The 22631-nt window shown below is 51.7% G+C and overlaps 10 protein-coding genes across 10 annotated transcripts; 4 read left to right on the top strand and 6 right to left on the bottom strand.

Annotated features, from left to right (window-relative positions):
- Positions 1–910: 910 nt before the first annotated feature.
- Positions 911–1918, bottom strand: G6M90_00g008990 (uncharacterized protein; the record flags this gene model as incomplete). Its single annotated transcript, XM_014694125.1, has 1 exon — positions 911–1918. The coding sequence occupies one exon, from the start codon at positions 1916–1918 to the stop codon at positions 911–913; it is 1008 nt and encodes a 335-aa protein (XP_014549611.1).
- A 615-nt stretch (positions 1919–2533) lies between these two features.
- Positions 2534–3665, top strand: G6M90_00g008980 (uncharacterized protein; the record flags this gene model as incomplete). Its single annotated transcript, XM_014694126.1, has 5 exons — positions 2534–2577; positions 2656–2675; positions 2768–2818; positions 2885–3481; positions 3547–3665. 5 exons carry the CDS (start codon positions 2534–2536, stop codon positions 3663–3665), a joined length of 831 nt encoding a protein of 276 aa, XP_014549612.1.
- Positions 3666–3781: 116 nt separating this feature from the next.
- G6M90_00g008970 (uncharacterized protein) lies at positions 3782–4936 on the bottom strand (the record flags this gene model as incomplete). Its single annotated transcript, XM_066129659.1, has 3 exons — positions 3782–4235; positions 4313–4676; positions 4780–4936. The coding sequence occupies 3 exons, from the start codon at positions 4934–4936 to the stop codon at positions 3782–3784; spliced, it is 975 nt and encodes a 324-aa protein (XP_065985663.1).
- Positions 4937–6347: 1411 nt separating this feature from the next.
- Positions 6348–11025, top strand: DCL-2 (Dicer-like protein 2; the record flags this gene model as incomplete). Its single annotated transcript, XM_066129658.1, has 6 exons — positions 6348–6683; positions 6748–6776; positions 6856–6904; positions 6960–7209; positions 7280–9727; positions 9782–11025. 6 exons carry the CDS (start codon positions 6348–6350, stop codon positions 11023–11025), a joined length of 4356 nt encoding a protein of 1451 aa, XP_065986112.1.
- Positions 11026–11313: 288 nt separating this feature from the next.
- On the bottom strand, positions 11314–12165 carry nrk1 (Nicotinamide riboside kinase; the record flags this gene model as incomplete). Its single annotated transcript, XM_066129657.1, has 1 exon — positions 11314–12165. One exon carries the CDS (start codon positions 12163–12165, stop codon positions 11314–11316), a length of 852 nt encoding a protein of 283 aa, XP_065985926.1.
- A 407-nt stretch (positions 12166–12572) lies between these two features.
- G6M90_00g008940 (uncharacterized protein) lies at positions 12573–13346 on the top strand (the record flags this gene model as incomplete). Its single annotated transcript, XM_014694131.1, has 2 exons — positions 12573–12936; positions 13030–13346. 2 exons carry the CDS (start codon positions 12573–12575, stop codon positions 13344–13346), a joined length of 681 nt encoding a protein of 226 aa, XP_014549617.1.
- A 334-nt stretch (positions 13347–13680) lies between these two features.
- On the bottom strand, positions 13681–15426 carry G6M90_00g008930 (uncharacterized protein; the record flags this gene model as incomplete). The annotated part of the gene is made up of 2 exons (XM_014694132.1): positions 13681–14652; positions 14740–15426. The coding sequence occupies 2 exons, from the start codon at positions 15424–15426 to the stop codon at positions 13681–13683; spliced, it is 1659 nt and encodes a 552-aa protein (XP_014549618.1).
- A 445-nt stretch (positions 15427–15871) lies between these two features.
- Positions 15872–18384, top strand: tsr1 (Ribosome biogenesis protein tsr1; the record flags this gene model as incomplete). Its single annotated transcript, XM_014694133.1, has 2 exons — positions 15872–15980; positions 16052–18384. The coding sequence occupies 2 exons, from the start codon at positions 15872–15874 to the stop codon at positions 18382–18384; spliced, it is 2442 nt and encodes an 813-aa protein (XP_014549619.1).
- A 227-nt stretch (positions 18385–18611) lies between these two features.
- G6M90_00g008910 (uncharacterized protein) lies at positions 18612–19537 on the bottom strand (the record flags this gene model as incomplete). Its single annotated transcript, XM_014694134.1, has 2 exons — positions 18612–19263; positions 19353–19537. 2 exons carry the CDS (start codon positions 19535–19537, stop codon positions 18612–18614), a joined length of 837 nt encoding a protein of 278 aa, XP_014549620.1.
- Positions 19538–20297: 760 nt separating this feature from the next.
- Positions 20298–21505, bottom strand: G6M90_00g008900 (uncharacterized protein; the record flags this gene model as incomplete). The annotated part of the gene is made up of 2 exons (XM_014694135.1): positions 20298–20954; positions 21050–21505. 2 exons carry the CDS (start codon positions 21503–21505, stop codon positions 20298–20300), a joined length of 1113 nt encoding a protein of 370 aa, XP_014549621.1.
- Between the last annotated feature and the right edge of the window lie 1126 nt (positions 21506–22631).

Below are 22631 nucleotides of genomic sequence, written 5' to 3'. Positions count from 1 at the left end.
GCAAGCTGTCAAGAAAAGGACGATGTCGGAAAAGGGATATAGTGTCAAGGGCGCACGGCTGGTCTCTGCAGGTGAGCCATCGGCCGAGGAACCTAGTCGTGAGGTTTTCTGGGAGTTGTGATGATTAGGAGTTTGCTGTGTTGACTAAGATAAAGTATCAATTGCAGTAGGGGTCAGGTAACGTTGACCAGACAGGGGCACTGGGTGGACATGGACCTATCAACACGCTGCCACAATGCTGCAGATGCCTGGGGCTAACAGTGGCAAGCCGCCTCGTTCTAGGGGTCCTCCATCCAGCCGTTATCGATTGATGGCTGATGGACACAATTTATCGTGCCACCTCATATAAACACTGGCTCTTCTGTATTCACGGACTAGTTCACTGGAGCATTCGATCGGGCATATCGACTATATACTGTATTGTAAATGTAAATTTACTAGGCTGACACGACTAGTACATCCAGCCCTGGCAGGCAGTTGATGCTGTACACAGAGTAATTTACGTAGGCCAAGGTTCGCTATACTACGCCAGAAGACGATGATAAATGTATCAGTTGCGCAAGGCAATCTACCCACGGCTTTGTACATGTTGTACCAAGTAGACGCCAAATAGCTTCATACACCAAAACAGTGCGTGAGCTTCAAGTTGATTTTACCGACCTGTCACACCGTACCGACGAGATCACATAGCCAAAACGGCTCAGGCTCAAGGTAACGGCTAGACGTTAAATATCTGCACGCAGACTAGTTGACTTGACATGGAAGAGCAAAAGTCGAGGCAACTTAAGAGTGTGCAAGGTCTACATGAACACGAAGCATATCCTGGAACTCAAAGAAATGCATTGGCGGTTGATCATCGTTGCTATTTCTGCCGGTTCTTGTGACTAGCTGTCTCTCCCTATTCTCTTCATTAGCTTGGACCAGCAGCACCGCCGTCCGGAATCGCTTCTTCATATTCGTCATCTTCGTCGCCGACATCCATGACTTTATTGCTGACATTGGTCAGAATTCGTGCACTCATTGCCTTGACAAACCTCCACACGGCCATCATAAACGTAAATGCTCCAATGATGACAAAAAGCAGGTTGAAGTTGTCCATCCTGCTCCTGCCCGTGCCGCCGCGTCTGCCGGAGCCAAAGAGCCCTCCAGCACGGAAGTTGATCCAGTGCCACGGACCCATTGCAACAAAGGACTTGATGGCACCAATCAGCCCTAGGGAGAAGAAGCCCTTGGTAAAATGCTCGGCCCATGTGCTGGGCTCCTCGTACACCGGCGGCCGCACAGCATCCAAATCTGATACGACACTCGATACCGTGTCTGCAATAGACCCCACAGGATCAAACCACAAGTCCATGATGGGATCTGCAATAAAGCCAAGGACAAAGAGGCTGACAATAAGGACCACTATTGTCAAAAAAACCTGTGCCCATTTGCTGCTGAGCCTCGAGGCCCAGTGCAGCCGAGCCAGTCGATAGGTGAACTTGCATGTCGGGCATTGCCAGAAATTTCTCGTGGCAGTGGGGTTCGTCAACCGCCATGCATCGAGACATCCTTCGTGGACATATTTCGACGAGCCCTTACACTTGCAAGGCGACAAGAGCCGGCCAAGTTCAGGGTCGTCTGATTCATACACGGGCCGTGACGACCTTGTCGACACGCCAAATGTCCTTGGAATATCCGTAGGGAATTTGGGATGCTCGGTGTCTAGACAAATTCGACAGGTCCGTGGGCCATAGCGACGGCCTTTTGGTTTCGCTTGGGGGTTTGGAGCTTCTTCCTTTGCGGCAGTGCTCTCGCCTGCTAGCCGAGGCCCTGATCGTCCGAACGTCTCGGTTCGTTCGGACGGCTGCGAGGACGCGTATGGCATCCGTCGGCGCTCAAACGAGGTGCCTGCGTTTTCAAACGGTTCAGAATCCATTGCAGCACTGCGAGCTAAAACTGCGGTGGTAGTAAGTTCTGATGCTTCGTAGAGGCTCAATTGCGTTCGATTCGGGTTGGTGAAATCAGCATATTAGGCGAAATGGCTGCGCTGCAGACCACATGGTCTGCCTTGAAAACTGAAGAGCAGACGGAGTCAATGCAGAATAGATATCTTACTGCCAGAAGAAAAGACAAGAAAATAAGAGCCAACAATTGTTACGTGGGTTAATGCAGCTTTCAGGACGGTCAACCTCCAGGCCGATGTTGAGGCCACATCATCATGGAACACGAGGACAAGGCTATCGAACCGAAGCACCGCGTTAATTCTAGCAACAATTCCTGTGCCCAACGGAATCCGTGAGGCGGGCAACGAAACGAGTGGGTCCTCGGAGTTCGGCCAAACTCATGCGCCGGGCTGGGAAGCTCCCAGGCCAGCCTGAACGCGCAGCTTCGCCCGTGCCTGGGCCACCGTCCACCAGGCTGCTTGAGGCGGGAACATCCAAGCTTGACTGTCGCAGTTGTTTCGACCTCATTGACCCTCCAATCCGTTTCTCTCTCCAGATCCGATACCACAAGAGTCCTTGCCAAACCTTCTTTGGTGACCGTTGCAGCTATGGCGGACCGATATTCATTCTCCCTCACAACATTCTCTCCCAGGTATGTTGGGGCAAGATCGTCTTGATGTCACTTCGTGGTGACGACGTGCTTGGAGCTTAGCTAATTATTGCTGTGTAGTGGAAAGCTGGTGCAGATTGGTACGGAATTCTTGTGCCATTTATCAAGACCCCCTAGTACTGCTACGACGAAAATGCGATATCTGCAACTGTATTAACCTAATGATCCGTAGAATACGCTTTGAACGCTGTCAATCAGGGCATTACCGCCCTTGGCATTAAAGGTTTGTACACTCCGTACCCGGCTTTCCATGTCTCTATGCATCTTCCCAGTACTTAAACTCCACCAGCTACCAACGGCATCGTTCTCGCCACCGAAAAGAAGTCGTCCTCGCCTCTCGCTGACCAAAGCTCCGTGTCCAAAATCAGCAACATCACACCAAACATTGGCGCCGTCTATTCTGGCATGGGTCCCGATTACCGAGTCCTAATTGACCGAGCACGCAAAGTTTCTCACACTGGCTACAAGCGAATCTACAACGAGTACCCTCCTACCAGAATATTGGTCCAGGATGTTGCTAGAGTTATGCAAGAAGCAACGCAGTCAGCTGGCGTTCGACCCTACGGTGTGAGCATGCTAGTTGCCGGTTGGGATGATGGCATCGAGCCCGAAGATGAGGCCCCCGCTGCTGAAGGTGACGAAAAAAAACCCACGTCCAAAACTGGTGGTATCCAAAAGGGCGGGCCTATGTTGTATCAGGTCGACCCTACGGGTAGTTACTTTCCCTGGAAGGCTACAGCTATTGGTAAGAGCGCGACCAAGGCTAAGACCTTCCTGGAGAAGAGATACTCTGAGGAATTGGAATTGGAGGATGCAATTCACATTGCCCTTTTGACCTTGAAGGACAATATTGAGGGAGAAATGAACGGTGATTCCATTGAGATTGGTATGTCGCTTTCTGCACGCAATTAGGCATTGGCTATTTCGCCCGATCACTAACCGAGACTGTAGGTATTGTCGGCCCTCCTGCTGACCACTTGCTGGGAGTCGAGGGGGTCGAGGGAGCAACGGGCCCGCGATTCAGAAAGCTCACCCCTCAGGAAATCGAGGACTACCTGACGAGTCTATGATGTGTGAGCGTGGCTGGGTAATGACGTGAAGTTTGGTGTACAATAGAAGATCATAAATTCTCAATGAGCCCTCTCAACGGAAGTCTTTCTGAAAGTTCAGTGTGATATATGCTGATTTAGGTTACACCTGTCTTCTGTGCTGTCAAAATAAATGACGATTTTGGTCCAGCAGCTACTCCTACGACTTGACAACCATCTGGAACACCCAGCTTTACCTTTGTCCATGTTTTTGCGGCCATGTCCACACCTTGTCTCAAGCCAAGTTGACCATTATCATTACGACCAATCACATAAACAGTGCCATCAGTCGTCAGCGCTATAGCGTGACTATCCCCCAAGGCCACATCCTGTACATCTTTGTCGCCATCTACGCCGAGGTAGTTGGGTATGCCACATAATTCCGCAAACGCCGAATGGCCGCTTTGTCTTTGTCCTGTACATCTTCGACCCCAGATGTAAATACTTCCGCTCTGAGTGAGTGCCGTGAGGCAATAACCGCCGGCGGTAACATGTTTTATGGGTTCTCCTAGATTGATTAGATCGGGTACAAATCCCGGCTGATCAGCCGGTCTATGTAACACAAAAATCAGTCCCATCGTTTGCTTTTCGAACGAGCATGCAGTGGACAAAAGTATCTCGCAACTCACTCATCCGACGTTACTTCTCTAGCAAGGCAGTCCTGGTATCGCGGATCACCCATCGTGGCTACCTGGCCGTTTTGATACAGGATTATAAACCCGGCGGCGAAAGAGGCCACCTCTCGCACCTGGCTATTACATGGCCAACTCGTGGGGTTGGACTTTGATACAAAGTCATCATAACAAGGATGCACTGTTAGAAAGTGTTTATTCGGCCCAAGCCTCATACCCGTATTTTCGGCAGATGTAGGACCGTCAAAGATCAGAGTGAGGCCGTTGCCAGCGCGACAGGCCCGGTAACTTCGCTGGATATCTTCATCACTTGCGGTCTCGATCCCGATACCGGCACGATAGTACCCGGCGCGGCCGCGGACTGTTCAATGTGAAATGTGAGCTTTGAAGTGGTCTGAGTCTATCGAGGAAGCTTTTATGGCATTGACTCCGGTTGCTGCGCCGTCCGCTTATCCCATACGTACCTAGCGTGTAGTATAAGCCTGCTCGAGGTCGTTCAAGGCAGTCGTCATCAAGGACTTTTGTAAATGTCGATAGATCCTTAGGCTCAGCAACATCTCCCGATTCCGGCACGAAGCATAATTGGTTCCAGGCATTGAAGCCTGCAGCGAACAAGTCCATCTTTGGTCACGAAGCCAAGATCGAGCCCCCACACGGGACTTTTGCCCTGTGGTGGAAGAATACTAATGAGCGGCGCTAGGCGGGCTGCAGTCATAACGTGGCTCAGTCTGAGGATCTAACATGTCGTGGCAGCGATTGGGTCAGAACTTTTCCGCCTTGGGAACTCGTTCCGGATAAGATAAAGAACAGGGTGGTGCAATTGCGGTTATTGTCTCGTGATGACCAAAGGTTCCTCGCCAGTCCGCTTGAGAGACAAGGTTTGCGAGCTGCAATGTATCCTAGACTTGTCTGTCTTGGCTTGCGTCTGGATCTTTTGATGCCAAGGCAATGAAGTATTAACAAACAGAGCAGCCAATTTCGTAGTTGGTGATGCTGGTGGCCCTAGCCTGGTGGGCTTGGTTCGAGGCGGTGCGAGCTAGACAAGGCAAAGAAGACGGTATATCTCATTTGACTTCGTAATGCTGAACCTAAACCGAGGTTAGTTTCTGTGATGATTTTGGAACCAACGTGTAACAAACAAGACATTCCTCCACACGGAGAGGTACGTTGGTTGTCCTGGACATGGACAACGGATCTTCCATTGGGCCAAATATTTCAAAGTGCCAGTAAGATATTACATGGTTGCCAAAGCTTGAGGGTGGCTTCGTCTGCCTGACGCTACATCGGACGTGGCTTGGAGCTTAGCCTGGCAGGTGCTTAGGCTCCAGTGGCTCCTTCCGGCTTTAGGAGCCTGGGCATGGTCTTGTTTCAAACAACCAAACAACCTTAACGGACAAACCATACGTACTGAGGGTTTCATTTGACCCAACTCCTTGGCCTCAGGGCCCAAGGGTCCTGTTCGCGTAGTCCCTTTTCTCACTGAAATCGATGGCAGAGACGTCGATCGCTTTGCATTTCAACATCGTGAGCGACTAGCACCCCAGACTACGGAGTACTACACCCACTGTAGCTGACCAAAAACAACAGAACAAAAGCTACCCCTCCATCCACCCACACCCCGCCACTCGGAGCTCAACTTGAGCTCGCACTTTTCACGCAGAAACACCCATTAAACGTGCTCATTGGTAAGAAAGGCCCTGCTCTATGCATACGAAGTACCCCATGCTTCATCGCAGCTTGCGTCAATTTTGTCTCCGTACCCCTGTACTCTGTACTGAACCTCAAACTAATCCAGCGGTGACTGCCTACCTACCTAGTAGCCAGGTATTTAGCATCAGGGAAGAGAGTACCTTGTCCACTTCGACCTGGTGGCCTCGGGTTGCGGATTTAGCTCGGCCACGACTCCATACGAACATCCATTCCCATTGTTTGGTTCACACACACATGGCGGTCCATCTCCTTGGTGTTTGCCTGGTTCTTGTGGAATGAAACAACCCCATTCGCAAGCCCTATGCGTTAGTTGAATGGCGGGATGCCCGGAGGCTATCACCATAGAAATATGATTCCGGCTACATCTCCCGTTGGCTCTTATAGTTCCAATGAATCCGAAGTACCCGGTATATTACCGGAGACGGTCTGGGTTGAAGGTGATCAAAATGACACCCCCACAGATTTCCCTAATATTAGGGAAACAATCTCTGCCGATGCCCTGCAAGCCTCTCCCCAAGAACAACATGAGGATGCTTCACACCAGGGTATTGCTTGTGACAATGAGACGAGTGGAACACCCTCTGCCACTGCCATGTCCCCTCGAGCCTACCAGTTGGAGATGCTCGACCAGAGCCTCAAACAAAATGCCATTGTGGTTGTGAGTTTACCCGAACGATTCAACCCTTCGTCGCCTCCTATTTTAACTGTCTGCTGTCAATTAGATGGACACGGGAAGTGGCAAGACTCAAGTGTAAGTCGTTCTTACGTCTCGCCTCTCCTATTACCTAACAGCCTTCCTAAAGCGACCATAAGTTCTGACCCCTTTCAAGTGCCGTGCTGCGCATCAAAGCCGAGCTGGATCGATCCGCTCCCGATAAGGTATTGCCGGATTTGGAAATCATTCATTGGATCAGTTTCACTTATGCAGATCTAGATAATATGGTTTCTTGCACCAACTGTCGCATTGTGTGGCCAACAATTCGATGTGATTCGGTTGCAGGCAGCATCGGTAGCCATGAAACTGCTCACAGGCAACGATCAGGTTGACACATGGTCGGCCGACACCTGGGATACGATCCTAGATGGGGTGCGGGTTGTTGTGTCGACCTACCAGGTTCTCCTCGATGCACTTTGTCACGCATTCATCAGCATCGACCGGCTTTCTCTCATCATCTTTGACGAAGGTTAGCTAAAGATTTGTAGCTACACCGTGAGCCTCAAACTAACTTTTCAAAAAAGCACATAACTGTGTAGGAAAGCATCCAGGAAGCAAGATCATGACGGATTTCTACCACCACAATAAACATGCGGCTAAAAGCATTCCAAATATCCTTGGCATTACAGCAACTCCTAGTATGAAAGAAGATCTTGCCAACATGGAGATTCTCGAGGCAGTATTGGACGCGAAATGCATTTCCCCTACCAGGCATCGAGAAGAGCTTTTGAAGTGCGTCAAGCGACCGCAGATATACAGCATTGTTTATGACGCACCTCGGTCATTGCAGTACACAGAATCAATGTACCGTTTGCGAAAAGAGTTCCTAAACCTCGATATAACAAAAGACCCATATATTTTAAGACTCCAAGAAGACCCCTCAGACCGAAATCGTCGGGCGCTCGTACGAGCTGTTGAGAAGTACGACACATTTGTGCAGAACCAAATTAAGGGCTTATGGGGACGCAGCGCCGAGATATTACAGCAACTTGGAACCTGGGCGGCGGACATGTACATCTGGAAGTCTTCAGCTGCCTTCTTGGCCCGTATAAACACCGATGCTATCTTCAATGATTGGGTTGATGCCGAAAAGAAGTACTTGGCAGATTTCATTCGTCGAGTTTCTCCTTCTTGCCCAGCTTCAATGCCACAAAGTGGCAGTGAGGTGTCTGAGAAGGCGACCGCCCTGGTTCGAGAACTTGTGTCAGTAGAGGAATCAACAGTTTGTCTGATTTTCGTAAAGGAGCGAGCAACTGCCGGTGCTCTCCGCGAGTTTCTGGTGTCGTGTCCACGTATCGTGGAAAAGCATCGCATCGGATCAATGGTTGGGACATCCAACTATCAGAGTAGGAAACTAGCTCTTTATGAACTCGTCGGACAGAGTTCAGACCCAATGGCAGCCTTGCAAAGCTTTCGTTCAGGAAAGATCAATATTCTCATCGCCACGTCCGTCTTGGAGGAAGGAATTGATGTGCCAGCCTGCAATATGGTCATATGCTTTGACCACCCTCAAACCCCCAAGTCATTTCTTCAACGACGGGGACGGGCTAGGATGAAAGAGTCCAAACTGATATTGCTTAGTGAGCATTCTTCGTCAGCTGTTGCGAAATGGGAAGCGTTGGAGGAAAATATGAAGGCTGTTTATCAAGACACACAGCGGGAGATCCGCGCGATACAGAGCCTGGAGAACTCTGAAGAGTCATCGTCAACTTTCATGGAAGTCGAGTCCACTGGAGCTAGACTCGACTTTGAGAATGCAAAGTCACATTTGGAGCATTTTTGCAGAGTTTTGTCTCAAGGAGAGTTTGTTGACAGTCGGCCGGACTATATTATTCATTCCCACGAGGACTGTGATTCAAGCTCAAAGCCAAGGTTGAGCGCCACTGTGCTTCTCCCATCATTCGTTCCCAGTCAACTTCGACAAATTGACAGCAAATTCAGCTGGCGATCGGAGAAGAATGCGACCAAAGATGCCGCCTTTCAGGCCTACCAGACTCTATACGAGGCTGGTTTGGTGAATAAAAATCTACTACCCTTCAAGTATGAAGACATACCTGGCGTAGAGACCAGAGCCCCAGAGGTAGAGGTGGACGCACTGCTCAACCCTTGGTTCGGGGTGGCAAAAGCCTGGACAGAAGGAGACCAGTCATGGCTTTACTCTCTCAAATGTTGTGACCACATGCACGGCGAATCTGAATACAACGTGCTTATTCCTGCGGAACTCAGTCAGCTTCGAAATATCCAGCTATATCTCAACAGCAGTGATCTCTGTGAGCTACGTTTCGACTCCCGTCGCCCCATCTCTGCCGCTGATGTAGCTGCGATGCCAGATCACACTTCCGCATTGCTAGCACTTCCCTTCGCACATCGATGGCCAATTGAGGAAAAGCATCACATTATCAGGGTTTGGACACAAGAGCATCACGTATCAATGGGTGGGATTGGTGGCAAGACCTTTGACCCAAATAGCAGTGACGTTATTGAAGGGAAGTACCTGGTTCGAAACGAGTCAAACAGCCCATATCACTATGTAGGGCTCCTTCCATCTAAACCTCCGGTTGAGAGTGTTCAGAGTTCAATCTTTGATTACGAAAATGCTCCAGCCGATGAACCATATTTGGTTGTTAAGAAATGGACCAAGCGATCCGACTTCCTTCATCCTGTTCTCTCCTCCGACGCTACGCCAACAACGACAAAGCCATATCCTCGAGTTATTCCTTTACCTTGGGCAACAGTAGATAGCATCCCTCTCAAATTCGCACAGTTTGGCATGCTTATACCATCCCTTATACACGAGTTAGAGGTCACATTGATTGCGAAGGAATTATCGACCACGATCCTGGAAAGAATCAACATCACTGATCTCAGGCTGGTTCGAGAGGCAATCAGCTCCCGTAGCGCAGCAGAGCCTGTCAACTATGAGCGGCTTGAATTTCTTGGGGATTCGATTCTAAAATACTGCACTGCCATACAAGTCTCTGCTATTCGTAAGTCTTGTGTATAGGCTTCCCACCTAGATACTAACTGACAATGTTGTACAGATCCAGAATGGCCGGAAGGATATCTTTCATTCTTCAAAGACCGCCTTGTAAGCAACTCTCGACTCTCCAGAGCAGCCATAGATGTAGGGCTTGCCAAATTTATTCTCACAAAGACCTTTACCGGCCAAAAATGGCGACCATTGTATCTGGAGAATTATACCGGGAATCCAGGCAAAGTGTCGCCACGAAAATTATCGACGAAAACCTTGGCTGATGTAGTAGAAGCACTTATTGGAGCATCGTACGTCAACGGGGGCATAACAAAAGCACTTAACTGTATATCATTGTTCGTCAACGAAATACAATGGCAAGATGTCAGCGCAAACCGAGCGCTGTTTTTCAAGATGGCACGAGATCAGGATAAATTACCAGCAGAGCTCAAACCCCTGGAGCATTTGGTTGGGTATCAGTTCAACAAGAAATCGTTGCTAATTGAAGCTATGACCCACCAGTCGTGTATGTTCGACTACCAGCGACGATCTTACGAACATTTGGAATTCATTGGCGACGCTATTCTCGATTTCATAATCGTGCGAAAGATGTACACCGCCGAGCCTCTCCTAGCTCCTCATCAAATGCATTCGTTAAAGACAGCAATGGTAAATGCTGACTTCTTGGCATTTTTGTCTCTTGACCACCAGATGCGACGGACAGAAACAGCCGTTACATCCAACTTGCAGATTGTTGATAAAGAGACGACTCCTTTAGCCCTGTGGACCTTTATGCGGCATTCTTCAGAGGCGATTGGAATCGAGCAAGCCACGACCTTGAAACGATATGAAGCACTTCGTGGGGAAATTCTGGCGACACTCCGCCAGGGTTCACATTATCCATGGGCTCTCCTTGCCGGACTCCAGGCCAAGAAGTTCTACTCGGACATCTTTGAGTCTTTGCTCGGGGCAGTGTGGGTTGACTCGGGCTCAATCGAGCTTTGTGAGTGCATGCTGCAGAAATTCGGAGTTTTGTCAATTTTAGACCGCCTTCTTAAAGACAGGGTCCAGGTACAGCATCCTAAGGAGGTGCTGGGCAAGATGGCGGTTACGCAGACTGTCACATATAATGTTGATGTGCAGGAGGCAGCAGATGGTGACAGAGCATTTGCATGTCGTGTTCTAGTGGGCCAAAGAGTCATTACTGAGGTTGTTGATGGTGTGACCAAGGAAGAAGTTAAGACGAAGGCAGCAGAGGCGGCAATACGAATTATGAGCGCGGAAAGAGACAAGGCAGCGGAAGTCAAGCATTGAGAGGCTTATTGGACCGGGTGCTGGTGAGTCCTTCTACTGGGAGCTGTATGCATGAGCGCTACGGACTCGGTGCTGGTATCAATTGGAGCACATGAGCCAAGATGTGATTGCGGCTTCGAATGGCGAGGTGAAATCTGATCCATACTATGTATCCAGTTGGACAAGATAGGTTTCTCTTAGGTAGATGTGGCGCAGGTAAATTGTATGGCGACAAGAATAATTGCAGAGCATGTACAAGATCAATGTCCTGTCGTCAAATAATCTATTCTATAAAACTCCCATCGTCATCTATAGGTGCTTCCTCAGTTCATCAATCACCACATCCACCATCCACCCCAACACATACTCCAGATCAGCATCTACCGGTGCCTCCTTCGGGGCCTTGATGCCTTGACTTTCCAAGACATCTGCGTTAAACGTGCCTTCCACATCCCCCCCATCAAACATCCAAGCATGTTCCTCGACATAATTTGGCCACACAATCTTGTCCACATACCCGGGGGGGTCAGCCCAGAACCCTTCAATGGTCACGTACCCATCACGGGCCTCTCTTCTTGCTTTGGCCTTGGCATATGACGCTCTCACAAACAGCTTGAGATCAAGGTGGGAATGGACGGCCTGCATGGAGGGCGAGTACAGCAGAAATCCATCCAGAAGGCACAGCCGTAGATTTTCGCCGCGCAGAGGGTGTGAAGAAGGCAGGGCGTCAGACACTCTGCTCCTGAGGGCAGTGATGGTCGATTCAGGCACCGGGCATTTTCCGACGGAATTTTGGTCTTCTTTGGAGTCTAGGGTTGGCTTTGAGGACGTTAGGATTTGGCTACAAAAGGTCAGACGGTGTGGTGCAAGTACCGGAAAGGAAGCATGCTGCCGGATATAAGAGAGGGCTTCGGTCATGGCAGAGATGTCCAGGGCGCCTGCGCTATCCCAGTCCAGCAGGCCATTTTTAACGGGTAATCTGCCTTCATGTGAGCATTGCGGCGAGTGAGGAGGAAGGGCGACGCACTCTGGCTCTGGCTTATAAAAGTCGTCTTGGTGGAGGATAAACGTGTTGGGGAATATATCACGCAGGAGGCGGGCGAGCGTGGTTTTGCCACTCGAGGACGGACCAGATATGCCTATTATGAGGGATTTGGGCATTTGTGATGGTTCGGACGAGTGTGATTGTGATTGATTGTTGTATAGAAGACGCGGCAACGTATTTAAAGTCAACCTTGGTAGGGAGAAGATGTACTCGAGTAATTATATATGACAGTGATGGGGGGTTCTAGTTGGGTTGGTCTATGATGTGCGTGCATTTGCTGTTCTGGTCGAAGTGGTCGAGTTGCATTGCTGGCTGCTGATCCACGTCACGCTAAAGGAAAGAAATGGTGTAGTTCAACTGCTGCCTTTGACGCCTTTAGCCTCCACGCCGAAGGTGCTCCAAAAAAAAAAAAAAAAGGTTCAAGGCAGCTTCAGCTTTCCACGTCACGTCACAACAATCAATCCACACTACCCGCATCTCATCATCACCTCAATTCGATACCGCAACAACTCAATTCCCCGCCATGGCCGTCGACCAAGGCACCCAAACGGGCATCATCCTCACCACCTCCCTCGCTGCCTTTATCTCCGGCTGGCTATTCGGAGTCTTCACAACCCGTGGCTACCTGATCTCGCCAGCACTCGCCGAAGAACGTCACCGCAACCTGCACGACCCCGTGGAAAGCGACGAAAGCGACATTGACGAGGACGACACCATTCTCGACCATGCGCCGAACTGGGCCAACGGCGCCGCTGCCGACCGCAAGCAAGGCCTCAGGGCAAACGCCCGCGTGGGAGGCATGACGGAGCGCCAGACGCTGGATGCCGATTCCAACGAGGAGTGCAAGCTTGTCCTGGTGGTGAGGACAGACCTGGGCATGACCAAGGGTACGTGGGCTCCCCTCCAGTCCCCTTCCCTTTTGTTTTTCCAATGTTTTATGAGGTGGGATATAATCAACTGACAACGCAACGCAACCAAAGGCAAAATGGCCGCTCAATGCTCCCACGCCACCCTCGCCTGCTACAAGGCCCTCGCCCGCTCCGCCCCCGACAGTGCCGAGCGCAAACTCCTCCAGCGCTGGGAGAAGCGCGGCCAGGCCAAGATTGCAGTGCAAGTCAAGAGCGAGGCGGAGCTCAGGGACTTGCGGCGGAAGGCTCTCGACGCGGGCCTCATGGCCGAGGTGATACAGGATGCCGGCAGGACGCAGATTGACCCGGGCAGCGTGACCGTCTTGGGCGTTGGGCCTGCGCCGAAGAGTGCCGTGGACAAGATTACGGGCCATTTGAAGCTGCTGTGATGAGATGAATAAATACACATCAGAGGGCGTGAATCAGAGGCAGAACTGCACTTGAGGCAAAGGCAAAAAGGGATTCGGATTGATGCTAGAAAAGTGGCGGGTTTAAAGGCGTCTTGGACTTTTTTACACGGCGTACATTGCAAAAGTTGATAATTGCTTAGCATGGCTTTGTAGACGGGTGGTGAGGATGGTGGTCACTTATACGACACAAGACGGTGCTGCGTCAGGATGCAGAAGAGAGAGACTAGAAATTTGATGCGCCAGTCTACATACGCCATGCACCCCCATGATCAGTTTTATATATATACAAATTTCAGCGGCAGACATGCCACCCTCAATCCTTTCTGGCAAATCTTGACAAGGCTGGTCCCAGATCCGCCTCCACCTCCTTTCTCTTCTTGTCCTTCAGCTTCTGCTGCTCGTTCCACATCTCGTCCACCCGCATCCTCTTCTCGTCGATGACGTTCTTCTTCCTCTGCTTCCGCAGGTACTTCTTCAACGCGCCATTCTTGCCTCGGGCCCTGTTCCTGATTTCCTCGGCGATGTCTACAGCCGGTGCGTCCAGATCCCTGTCCGCCTTTCTTTGGGCGTCGGATCTCAAGTCCAGATTGCCGATGAAGTTGGGGTCCAGAGCAATCATCTCGGGTGAAAGCTTGTTCAGGAGACCCTTGACTTCGGATTCTTGTCGCTGCTTGACCGTCTCGAACGGGTTCGCTTCGAGTGCGTCAAAGTTGGCTTCGCCGGCGCCAGGGATGATGATTGACGAGAAGCCCTGGTCGTGGCTTACGCCGAGGATATCTTCAAAGGGACACCATCTCACGCGTTCAATGCGTTTCCCCTCGCCGCCCCATGTCATGTAGGGGGCATTCACCTTTTCCTGGACGGCGCTGTGCTTGTTGAAGAGGTCCTTCCAGACGGTGGTTTGCGTCCCCCACCCGACGGCTGTGAGGCCGGTGTCTGATATGGCTACCGACGAGGCAGGCTGGCGGGTGTAGTAGTTGTTGACTTCCTTGAACATTCTAATGTCCCACACTGCCATCTTGAGGTCTTGTCCCGTGGACACCATGTAGCGGCCTTCTCGATCCATTGCTAGTGATCGAACGGGGCCGCGGTGTGCAAGAAGCTTGACCAGCGGGTCTTGTGCATTGGGTGACCATAATGTGACGGTGCCATTTTGGTGTCCGACGTGAAGTACGGCGTTGTAGGGATTGTGTGCCATGGACACGGGCTGTCCTAGTCGTGAGGGCATTTCAGCCACGAGCTGACCGGTCGAAGTGTCCTGATATTTAATTACACCACCGGTGTTCTATACAACAGGCATTAGCTTTTTTTCTTTTCTTTTTTTTTTTGGTAAGATTAAGCAAAGGTGGAAAATTCCATTCAGGGCACTCACAATCGTCGCCAGCAGGAAGTGGTATGGCAGAAATTCCATATGAGTCACCTCATTGTGCTTCCTCAAATTATGCAGCTCCACGCCATTCCTGTCGTAGATGTAGACATGCTTCTTTTGCGCAACTGCAAAATACTGGTTATTGTGCAGCCACTTGATATCTCGAATAGTCTCTCCCAACTGTAATTCGCAACCAAGCTTGCCCTCCCGCCAATCCATGGTCGCGACGTGGCCCTTCCGCCCAGCCAGCAGCAGTTCCCGGCCGTTCCTGGTGTAGTCGCAGATATAAGGACCAAGAGCATCAAGTTTCAAGTCGAAGCGCTTTTGTGCCGTCGCCACTCCAATGTCGGAAACAATGTCTTCTTGTCGAACCTTGAACGTGCGTTCCATCTCGCCTTCGGCCTCGAGAAAGCCAGCCGTATTTTCAAGCAATATCTCGGCGTCCTTGGCCTTGATTGCGGCATCTTGGTACTTGTCCTCCAGTCGCTTCATGTTGCTTCGCAGTTTCTTATCTTTGATATTCTTGGTGTTGATCTTCTTACCACGACCGTACGCTTTGTGAGCTTCTCGTATGCGGCGAAGCTTTTCTCTCTCATGCCTGGGCATGAGCTCCATTCGCGGCTTTCCCACAGCAAGGGCGCCATTTTCACGCAGCTTGGTGATGGGCTCGTCAATTGTGTCGACTTCCATGATGCATAAATTCCTCCCCAGACAGGATTCGTTGAAGAAGGGAAAATGGACCGTTGGCAAACGGCTGATTGAAGGTCCTGCGACGGATGGATAATAATTATACTACAAACATGGACTCGCTGAACGACAAAATTTCCAGCCAACACCTGCTATCGCCCTGCCATGATTGGCTGTACTGACACGGGCTAGATCCGCAGACCCGCTATATCTTATCGATAGCCTGCCGCACAAAAATTTCCTGATAACCACAAGACAACCCCTCCATTACCGCCTACCTTTGCGACCAGGGCAAAGGCATAGCGGCAATACATTTGTTTCCGGTCACACATCTCCTCGTTTTCTTTCAACTTTTTTTTCTGCCCTCACATTCCTGTGAATGTAGATCAGTTTTATATTCATCCTGGAGTCTCTTCCCTTCCGATTCAAAGCTGGGGGCAACGGCAAAATGCCTGTTGCTGTTGCGAACCACTCGCATCGCCCCACCACAAAGGTGTCGCACAAGCCGTTCAAGTCAAAGGCCGCGTCAAAACACGAGCTGAGAGATCGTGCAAAAGGTATGCGCTGGTGGTTTATCTCTCCGGTGTGAGCCAATAGGATCCCTCTCGGTCTAATTACTTATATACAGGCCGAGTTCCAAACGAGGGGAGCCAAAGACGGACGCCGCACCAACAGGTCATGTCCAAGTTCGATCGACGAAACCAGGCCAAGCAGGCTCGGTTAACCAAGCACAGAGAACACCTCAAGGAGACTTCAATATTTTCCGGAAAGGATGGTGCCCCAAGAATTGTTGCCGTGGTCCCTCTATGCGCTGATGGCGACGCCAAAGTCGCCATTAAACAATTGAACGGGAGCCTGGATATTGAGACCGATGCTCAAGATGGAAACTTTCGAGTGTCAGTCGACCGTTTCAAGCAGAAGCTTCAGTATATTACCCTCCAGCGTGAACTCACTGCCTGCTTGGACGCTGCTCGGGTTGCTGATTTCGTTGTTGTAATTCTGTCCGCCAACGAAGAAGTGGACGCGGTTGGAGAATTGATCTTGCGAAGTATCGAAAGTCAGGGCATGTCAACCCTCTTCACTTTGGTACAAGGCCTCGAGACGATTGAGCCGGCCAAACAACGCCAATCTACCATGGCATCTCTCAAATCCTTCATTACCCATTTCCACCCCGAACAAGAGAAGCTGTACAGCCTGGATAATAGACAAGAATGCTCCAACTTGATGCGATCTCTGTGCAATACAACACCCAAGGGTGTCCGCTGGAGGGATGACAGAAGCTGGATTTTTGCCGAGGATATAAAATTTGCCGCCAACGAGTCGGAGTCTACCGTCGTCACTGGCGTTGTTCGAGGGCGAGGCATGAAGGCCGACAGACTGGTACAGCTTGGCGACTGGGGCACGTATCAAATTGAAAAGATTGTGGCGGCTCCCTTAGCAAAGCACGCCAAGAAGGGTGATGAAACTGCTGTCGAAGTCGAGGCTGAGAACCTGTTGGAGGTTCCCTCGGAGGATCGGGACGACTTGGACGAACTCGCTCCGGAGGATGTAGTCATGGATGCCGAGGATGATTCTGAGATGGCTAAGGAACCCGCGCCGAAGAAGGGTGTTTTGCTCGACGAGCACCACTACTTTTCCGATGACGACGCCGAAGAAAGGAAGATAAAGAAGAAAGTGCCCAAGGGTACATCCAACTACCAGTCAGCCTGGTACCTAGACGATGTTTCCGACTCGGACTCGGACATGGAGGACATGGAAATAGACGACCACAAGGGTCAAGATGAGGAAATCGGCGCGGAAGATGGCATTGAGGGGTATGCTCAGCCCGAACCTACAGAAGCCGGGCCTTCTGAATACCCACAATCCGAAATGATGGATGTCCCCGACGCCGCCGACGATGCGCAGCAACTGGCTCAGTTTCGTGCCCGCAAGCGCGACGAAGCCGAAGACGACAAAGAGTTCCCCGATGAAATCGAGCTACACCCCCACGTCCTCGCCCGCGAGAGGTTAGCCCGGTACAGAGGTCTCAAAAGCCTGCGAACAAGCCCATGGCAAGAAGACGAAGATCGGGCCCACGAACCCGAGGAATGGAGGCGCCTCCTCCAGGTGCCCGACTACAACTCCTCCCGGTCTCGGGCCGTTCGAGAAGCTCTTGTTGGTGGTGTTGCGCCCGGCACCCGCGTCTACGTCTACGTCAAGGGCGTTACGACGGACGTTGCCAAGTCACACAAGCCCAGCGCACCCGTCGCGCTCTTCTCACTCCTCCGCCACGAGAACAAGAAGACCAGTCTCAACTACCTGTTCAATCTGAGCAAGGACTACGGCAAGTCCATCAAGTCCAAGGAGGAACTCATTGTGCAGTGCGGACCGCGGCGCATGGTCATCAAGCCCATCTTTTCCAACCCGGGCTCCACGCCAAACGACGTCCACAAGTTCTGCCGCTACTTGCACCCGGGCCAGTCGGCCATTGCGTCCTTCATGGGACCCATGACATGGGGCGCCGTGCCCGTCATGTTCTTCAAGAGATGCGCCCCTGGAACCACCAATGCCGACGGCGAGCAGGACATTGGTCTAAGTCTAGTCGGCACAGGCACCGCCCTGCCGCCGTCCACGTCCCGAGTCGTTGCCAAGAGAGTCATCCTGACGGGCCACCCGTACCACATCCACAAGAAGATCGTCACGGTGCGGTACATGTTCTTCAGCCGCGAGGATGTAGAGTGGTTCAAGGCCCTGCCGCTGTGGACGAGAAGAGGACGGACGGGCTTTATCAAGGAGCCGCTGGGAACGCATGGCTACTTCAAGGCCACGTTTGATGGAAAGATTAACCCCCAAGATGCGGTGGGCGTGAGCTTGTATAAGCGCATGTGGCCGCGGGCTTCGAGGCCGGTCCGGGAGCCGTTGCTGGAAGGTTCTGCTGCCGCCGTTGGACAAGGCCAGAACGACGACGTCATGATGGAATGAATGAATCGATTACGGAGAAAAGGAAAAAAGGGGGAGGAATTACTAGAAGAAGGCTTTCATCGAAATTTAGACGAGATATGTCATACCTCTAGAGATTACGATACGTGCGTATATATTCTTTTTCTTTTTTTCTTGTCACGCCCACGAAACTACATGTGCATTTTTCATCAAAATGTGCCATCCTTTGATCCAGCGCCATACCGATCGAGCGTCCTTGTTATACTATACTATCCAGATTTACCTCCGTCCAAGCCGTCCAAGCCAGGAGTCGGCCTCGGCCCTCCCTGCTGCACCCTCTCCTCCTCGGCGCCACTGGCCTTCCACGCGCTCAGTATCAGATTGACAATGTGGTCAACCCCAACGTCCTTCTTGACCTGTGCGAAGACGGTCGGGCCCCCTTCCCTCATCTTCCTCGCGTCCCGCTCCATGACGCCCAGGTCCGCGCCCACGGCCTCGGCCAGATCCGTCTTGTTCACCACGAGCAAATCGCTCTGCGTGATTCCCGGGCCGCCCTTCCGGGGGACCTTGTCGCCACCACTGACGTCAATCACGTAGATGATGAAGTCGGCCAGCTCGCGGGAGTAATTGGCGGCCAGGTTGTCGCCGCCCGACTCGATGAGCAGCAGGTCCGTGGAGAACTGGCCGTGCAGGTCCTCCAGGGCGGCGAGGTTGGTGGAAATGTCCTCGCGGACGGCGGCGTGCGGGCAGCCGCCCGTCTCGATGGCGCGGATGCGCTGCGGCGGGAGCGCGGCGTGGCGGGTGAGGAACTCGGCGTCTTCGCGCGTGAAGATGTCGTTTGTGACGGCTGCGAGGGCGTATTTCTGCCGCAGGGCCAGGCAGAGGGCCAGCATGAGGGCGGTTTTGCCGGAGCCAACGGGCCTGGTCGGGTGTTAGAGGGCATCACAACCTTATCCGGGTGACTTGTCCGGCTTGCACGGCGTCATGGATATATCGTGGTGGTGGCTCACCCTCCAATGCCAATGGTAAAGGCCCTCTCGGACCAATTCCTTCCCTCTACAATCGGCATCTCTCGCCCGACATAACTGCCTGGACCGTCGAGGATTTCATGCGAATGGCCGTGCTCCTGCGCCGAAAAGCCATCGTGTGAATGGGAATGCGAAGCGCCGCCTTCGTGAGAGTGGCTGTGGGACATGTCGACAGCTTGTGTCGTGTGGTGATCCGACTATACAAGAGGAGAGCCCGGGTAGATGACGATTCTCAATTAAAAAGCTACAAAGTAATTCATAGAGAAGAGGAGGAAGAATACCCAAGAGGCGGCCAGAAAGGAGGGGGCATGGCTCTGTGTCAGATGGCCAAGCTTTCTTATCGGCCTGGTTGTGCTGAGCAAGATGTCTCACTAATAGAAAGCAACCGCTTGAGCCGTGACGGGACAGAGTACTAACTAAATGGTGGGGCTTTTGCGGAGGGGCTGCCTGCCTGGGCGCGGAGAAATGGAGGCCCAGGTTACATGTAGATTAGTACATGTAGCTTGACTAGAGTGGGGGGGCTTCGACGTCAATGTCGGCGGGCAGGACGAAGTGAGTGAGCTTGTGAAAACTGGTTGCAACCAGACATGCCTCTCTGTGCGACACGCGATCGGGAATGTCATATTGGTGGAATGGCGAGCTGCGGCAGTATAGAGTCCGTCAAGCTTTTAGCCTTGGGTATGTGAAATGTGTGTGCCTCGTCCTCATGTTGTAGCTCCTGCAGAAACCAGGTTGGACCTTGAAATTCTGCTTCACATAGCTATTTCAGGAAAATAGTACTGCCTCAACTTCATCGGGGTATGGGGATTGATGCGTTTATTTGCGCTCGTGATGTACAAGAACTCCACCTAACATACAATTACACTTTTTCGCGGTATCGCCTCGTCGCCCTCATCTAATACACGCTCGCCCAGCCCCATCCCACGTCTAATTCACCGGTGCCTGTGGTGATGAAACCTCCGACACGCCCGCCTGATGCAAAGCCGCATCCTTCTTCTTCGCCATGTACTCCCCGATCTTCTCGAGCATCTCTTCTGAAAGCTCCGGCTCGCCCTGGGTATCGCGTAGCTCTCTCTGTCTCTCGTGAAACTCCTCCAGGGGCGTCTGCATGGACTCGATAGCCTCGAGGCGGCCCTTCTTGCCTGCCTCTTCCATCTCTTTCTGTTGAATATACCATGGCTCGTGGCGGGTTCTGAATCTCGAGTACTTGTTGCGCAGCTCGTCGAGGACTTGGTCTGGCATGGGGGGTGACAGGAGGCCGTAGTAGAATGTCCTCTCCTCGGCCTGTTCGCGAACAGTGTCGGCCTTGGTGGCTTCGAACTCTGGCACTTGGACCTCTGGCCAGGGGATAACCACGTTGAGCCCAGCAACGAGACGATCCCACTTCTTGCCGTATTGCCACCGGTCGAGTGACATGTTTGAGGACTGCATGTTGGGAGGCACGGCCTTGAGCTGGCTGATGATGACGTCCTTTGTGACGCCGGTTTCCGGGTTCCTGAGAGGATACACGAGTCGGATTGAGCCGACGGATATGGGCATGGCCTGCGATCGAGCCGGATTGTCAAACATGCCGACGGATAGTGCCTATGTGAAGCCAAGTCAGCCAAAAAATAATAAGTGTAAAAGAAAAAAAAAACCCGCGTGTCAACGGCGGTGCTTCCACGATGGATGCAGCATACCCTGTGACGGTTCTCCAGAGTAACAGTTCCATTCTCCGCCTGGACATCCTTGATACGATCAATCTTGCCTTTGTCAGGACCATCCATGATGACCACTCGGTCTTGGGGAGCAAGATTGAGTTGCCGAACACCACCAGCCCACGCACATCGATGCTCGATAATCTGGGGCCGTGCCTGATGCAAACCATAGTTGGTCCAGTCCTGTCGCACCGTCTCCTTGAACGCTCCGTAGTTGTTGAATCCCAAGTCTCGCTTCGGCGCCAAGGGTCCCATCTCCCAGTCCTCTCTTCTTGCCTGTCGGGCATCCTTCAAGTTTTGCCTGATTTCGTAGACAGCGCTTCTTAGGGCTTGGCGATTTCGCATTCGGTTGTCAATGTTGTCCTGCTCCATTTGCTGCCGTGCTCGACGGGTCGCCTGGCGCTGGGCCTGGGCGGTTCGCTTTACGAGCTTCTGCATCGTTGCTTGGCCGTCAATTGACGGTGGCGAGCCTCGTTATTTCGGTATTTATCTCCGTGGCATTGGAGAGCAGTCCATTCCCATTTGGAAGAAATCGCTGCCGCCGGGCGTCTTGTCGGGCAATCGTAGTCGCGTACTAGGAGTTGCTGGCAATGTCGAAGCATCTGGTGGAAATTCTTCTTTAGCTGGGCACGGAACCAGCCGGGCCGAGTTGGATGTCAAGTGTAGGGTAGGTTGCATTTGCGCATCAACGTGGTTGCTGTCGTGTTATTGAGTACATACAAGTTGACTTACTTGCTGGCAGCTGAGCTCGTGTTTTTCTGTAATTTTGTTTTTCGGCGTCATGGTGTTGGGCTCAAACATGATGTGCCAGTGTTTGGAAATTGAGCGTGATAGGAGAGATGTTCCGGTGAAGACGTTTGGCCGTGAAGCACAATCTCTGCTTAGCTTCTCAAAAAACTAGTCGTTTGACCCCCGTCACAAGATACGTCTAAGAGCCCATCAAAACATTGAATTCTGCCTTGAAACACGGCAGCACCTGGATGAATGTGGCTTTTCAATACTATTACATGCACGTATCAACGGAACACGACCCGAGTGGAGTGTATGACCAACAGGCGCCTTCTTCTTTTTTCCCTTTCCCCAAAGTGGTGGTAACGTTGGTGGTAACACGATAGTACAAGCTGTCCAAAGTCCTGCAGCCTCCACAAGTCACACAACGTTCAAGGCCTACAGAAGAGAGGCCTTGAGCGTTATCAAATGCAGGCGCCATGCATCAAAAACACGGGGCACATGACTGAGATATAAAAGCTACCTAGGTACAGAGTACAGAGTACGAAGAATAACTGGGTGAGAGTCTTCACGCCTACAGACCAAATAGGCAGATGAGCAGAATCATTGATCCAGGTCCGAGCATAGGACTGGACTTCTAGTACATAGTAATCACAGCGAAAGCCTCACAGCAAACAGGACAAGGTTGCTGGCCCAACCGGAATGAATGTCCCGAAAGAAGTGGTAGTGTTCCGAGTGTCGAAGCCACCCAGCAGAATTCGAGGTGAGAAGTGACTAAAACTGACAGACAAATGGGTTGGCTTTTCGCCACGCGTTGATACTACCATGGCATCAT

This window comes from Metarhizium brunneum, chromosome 1 (assembly GCF_013426205.1).
Source record: "Metarhizium brunneum chromosome 1, complete sequence".
Taxonomy (NCBI): Eukaryota; Fungi; Ascomycota; class Sordariomycetes; order Hypocreales; family Clavicipitaceae; genus Metarhizium; species Metarhizium brunneum.
Note: the sequence above shows the minus strand (reverse complement) of the source record. Positions and strands in the feature narration are given on the sequence as shown.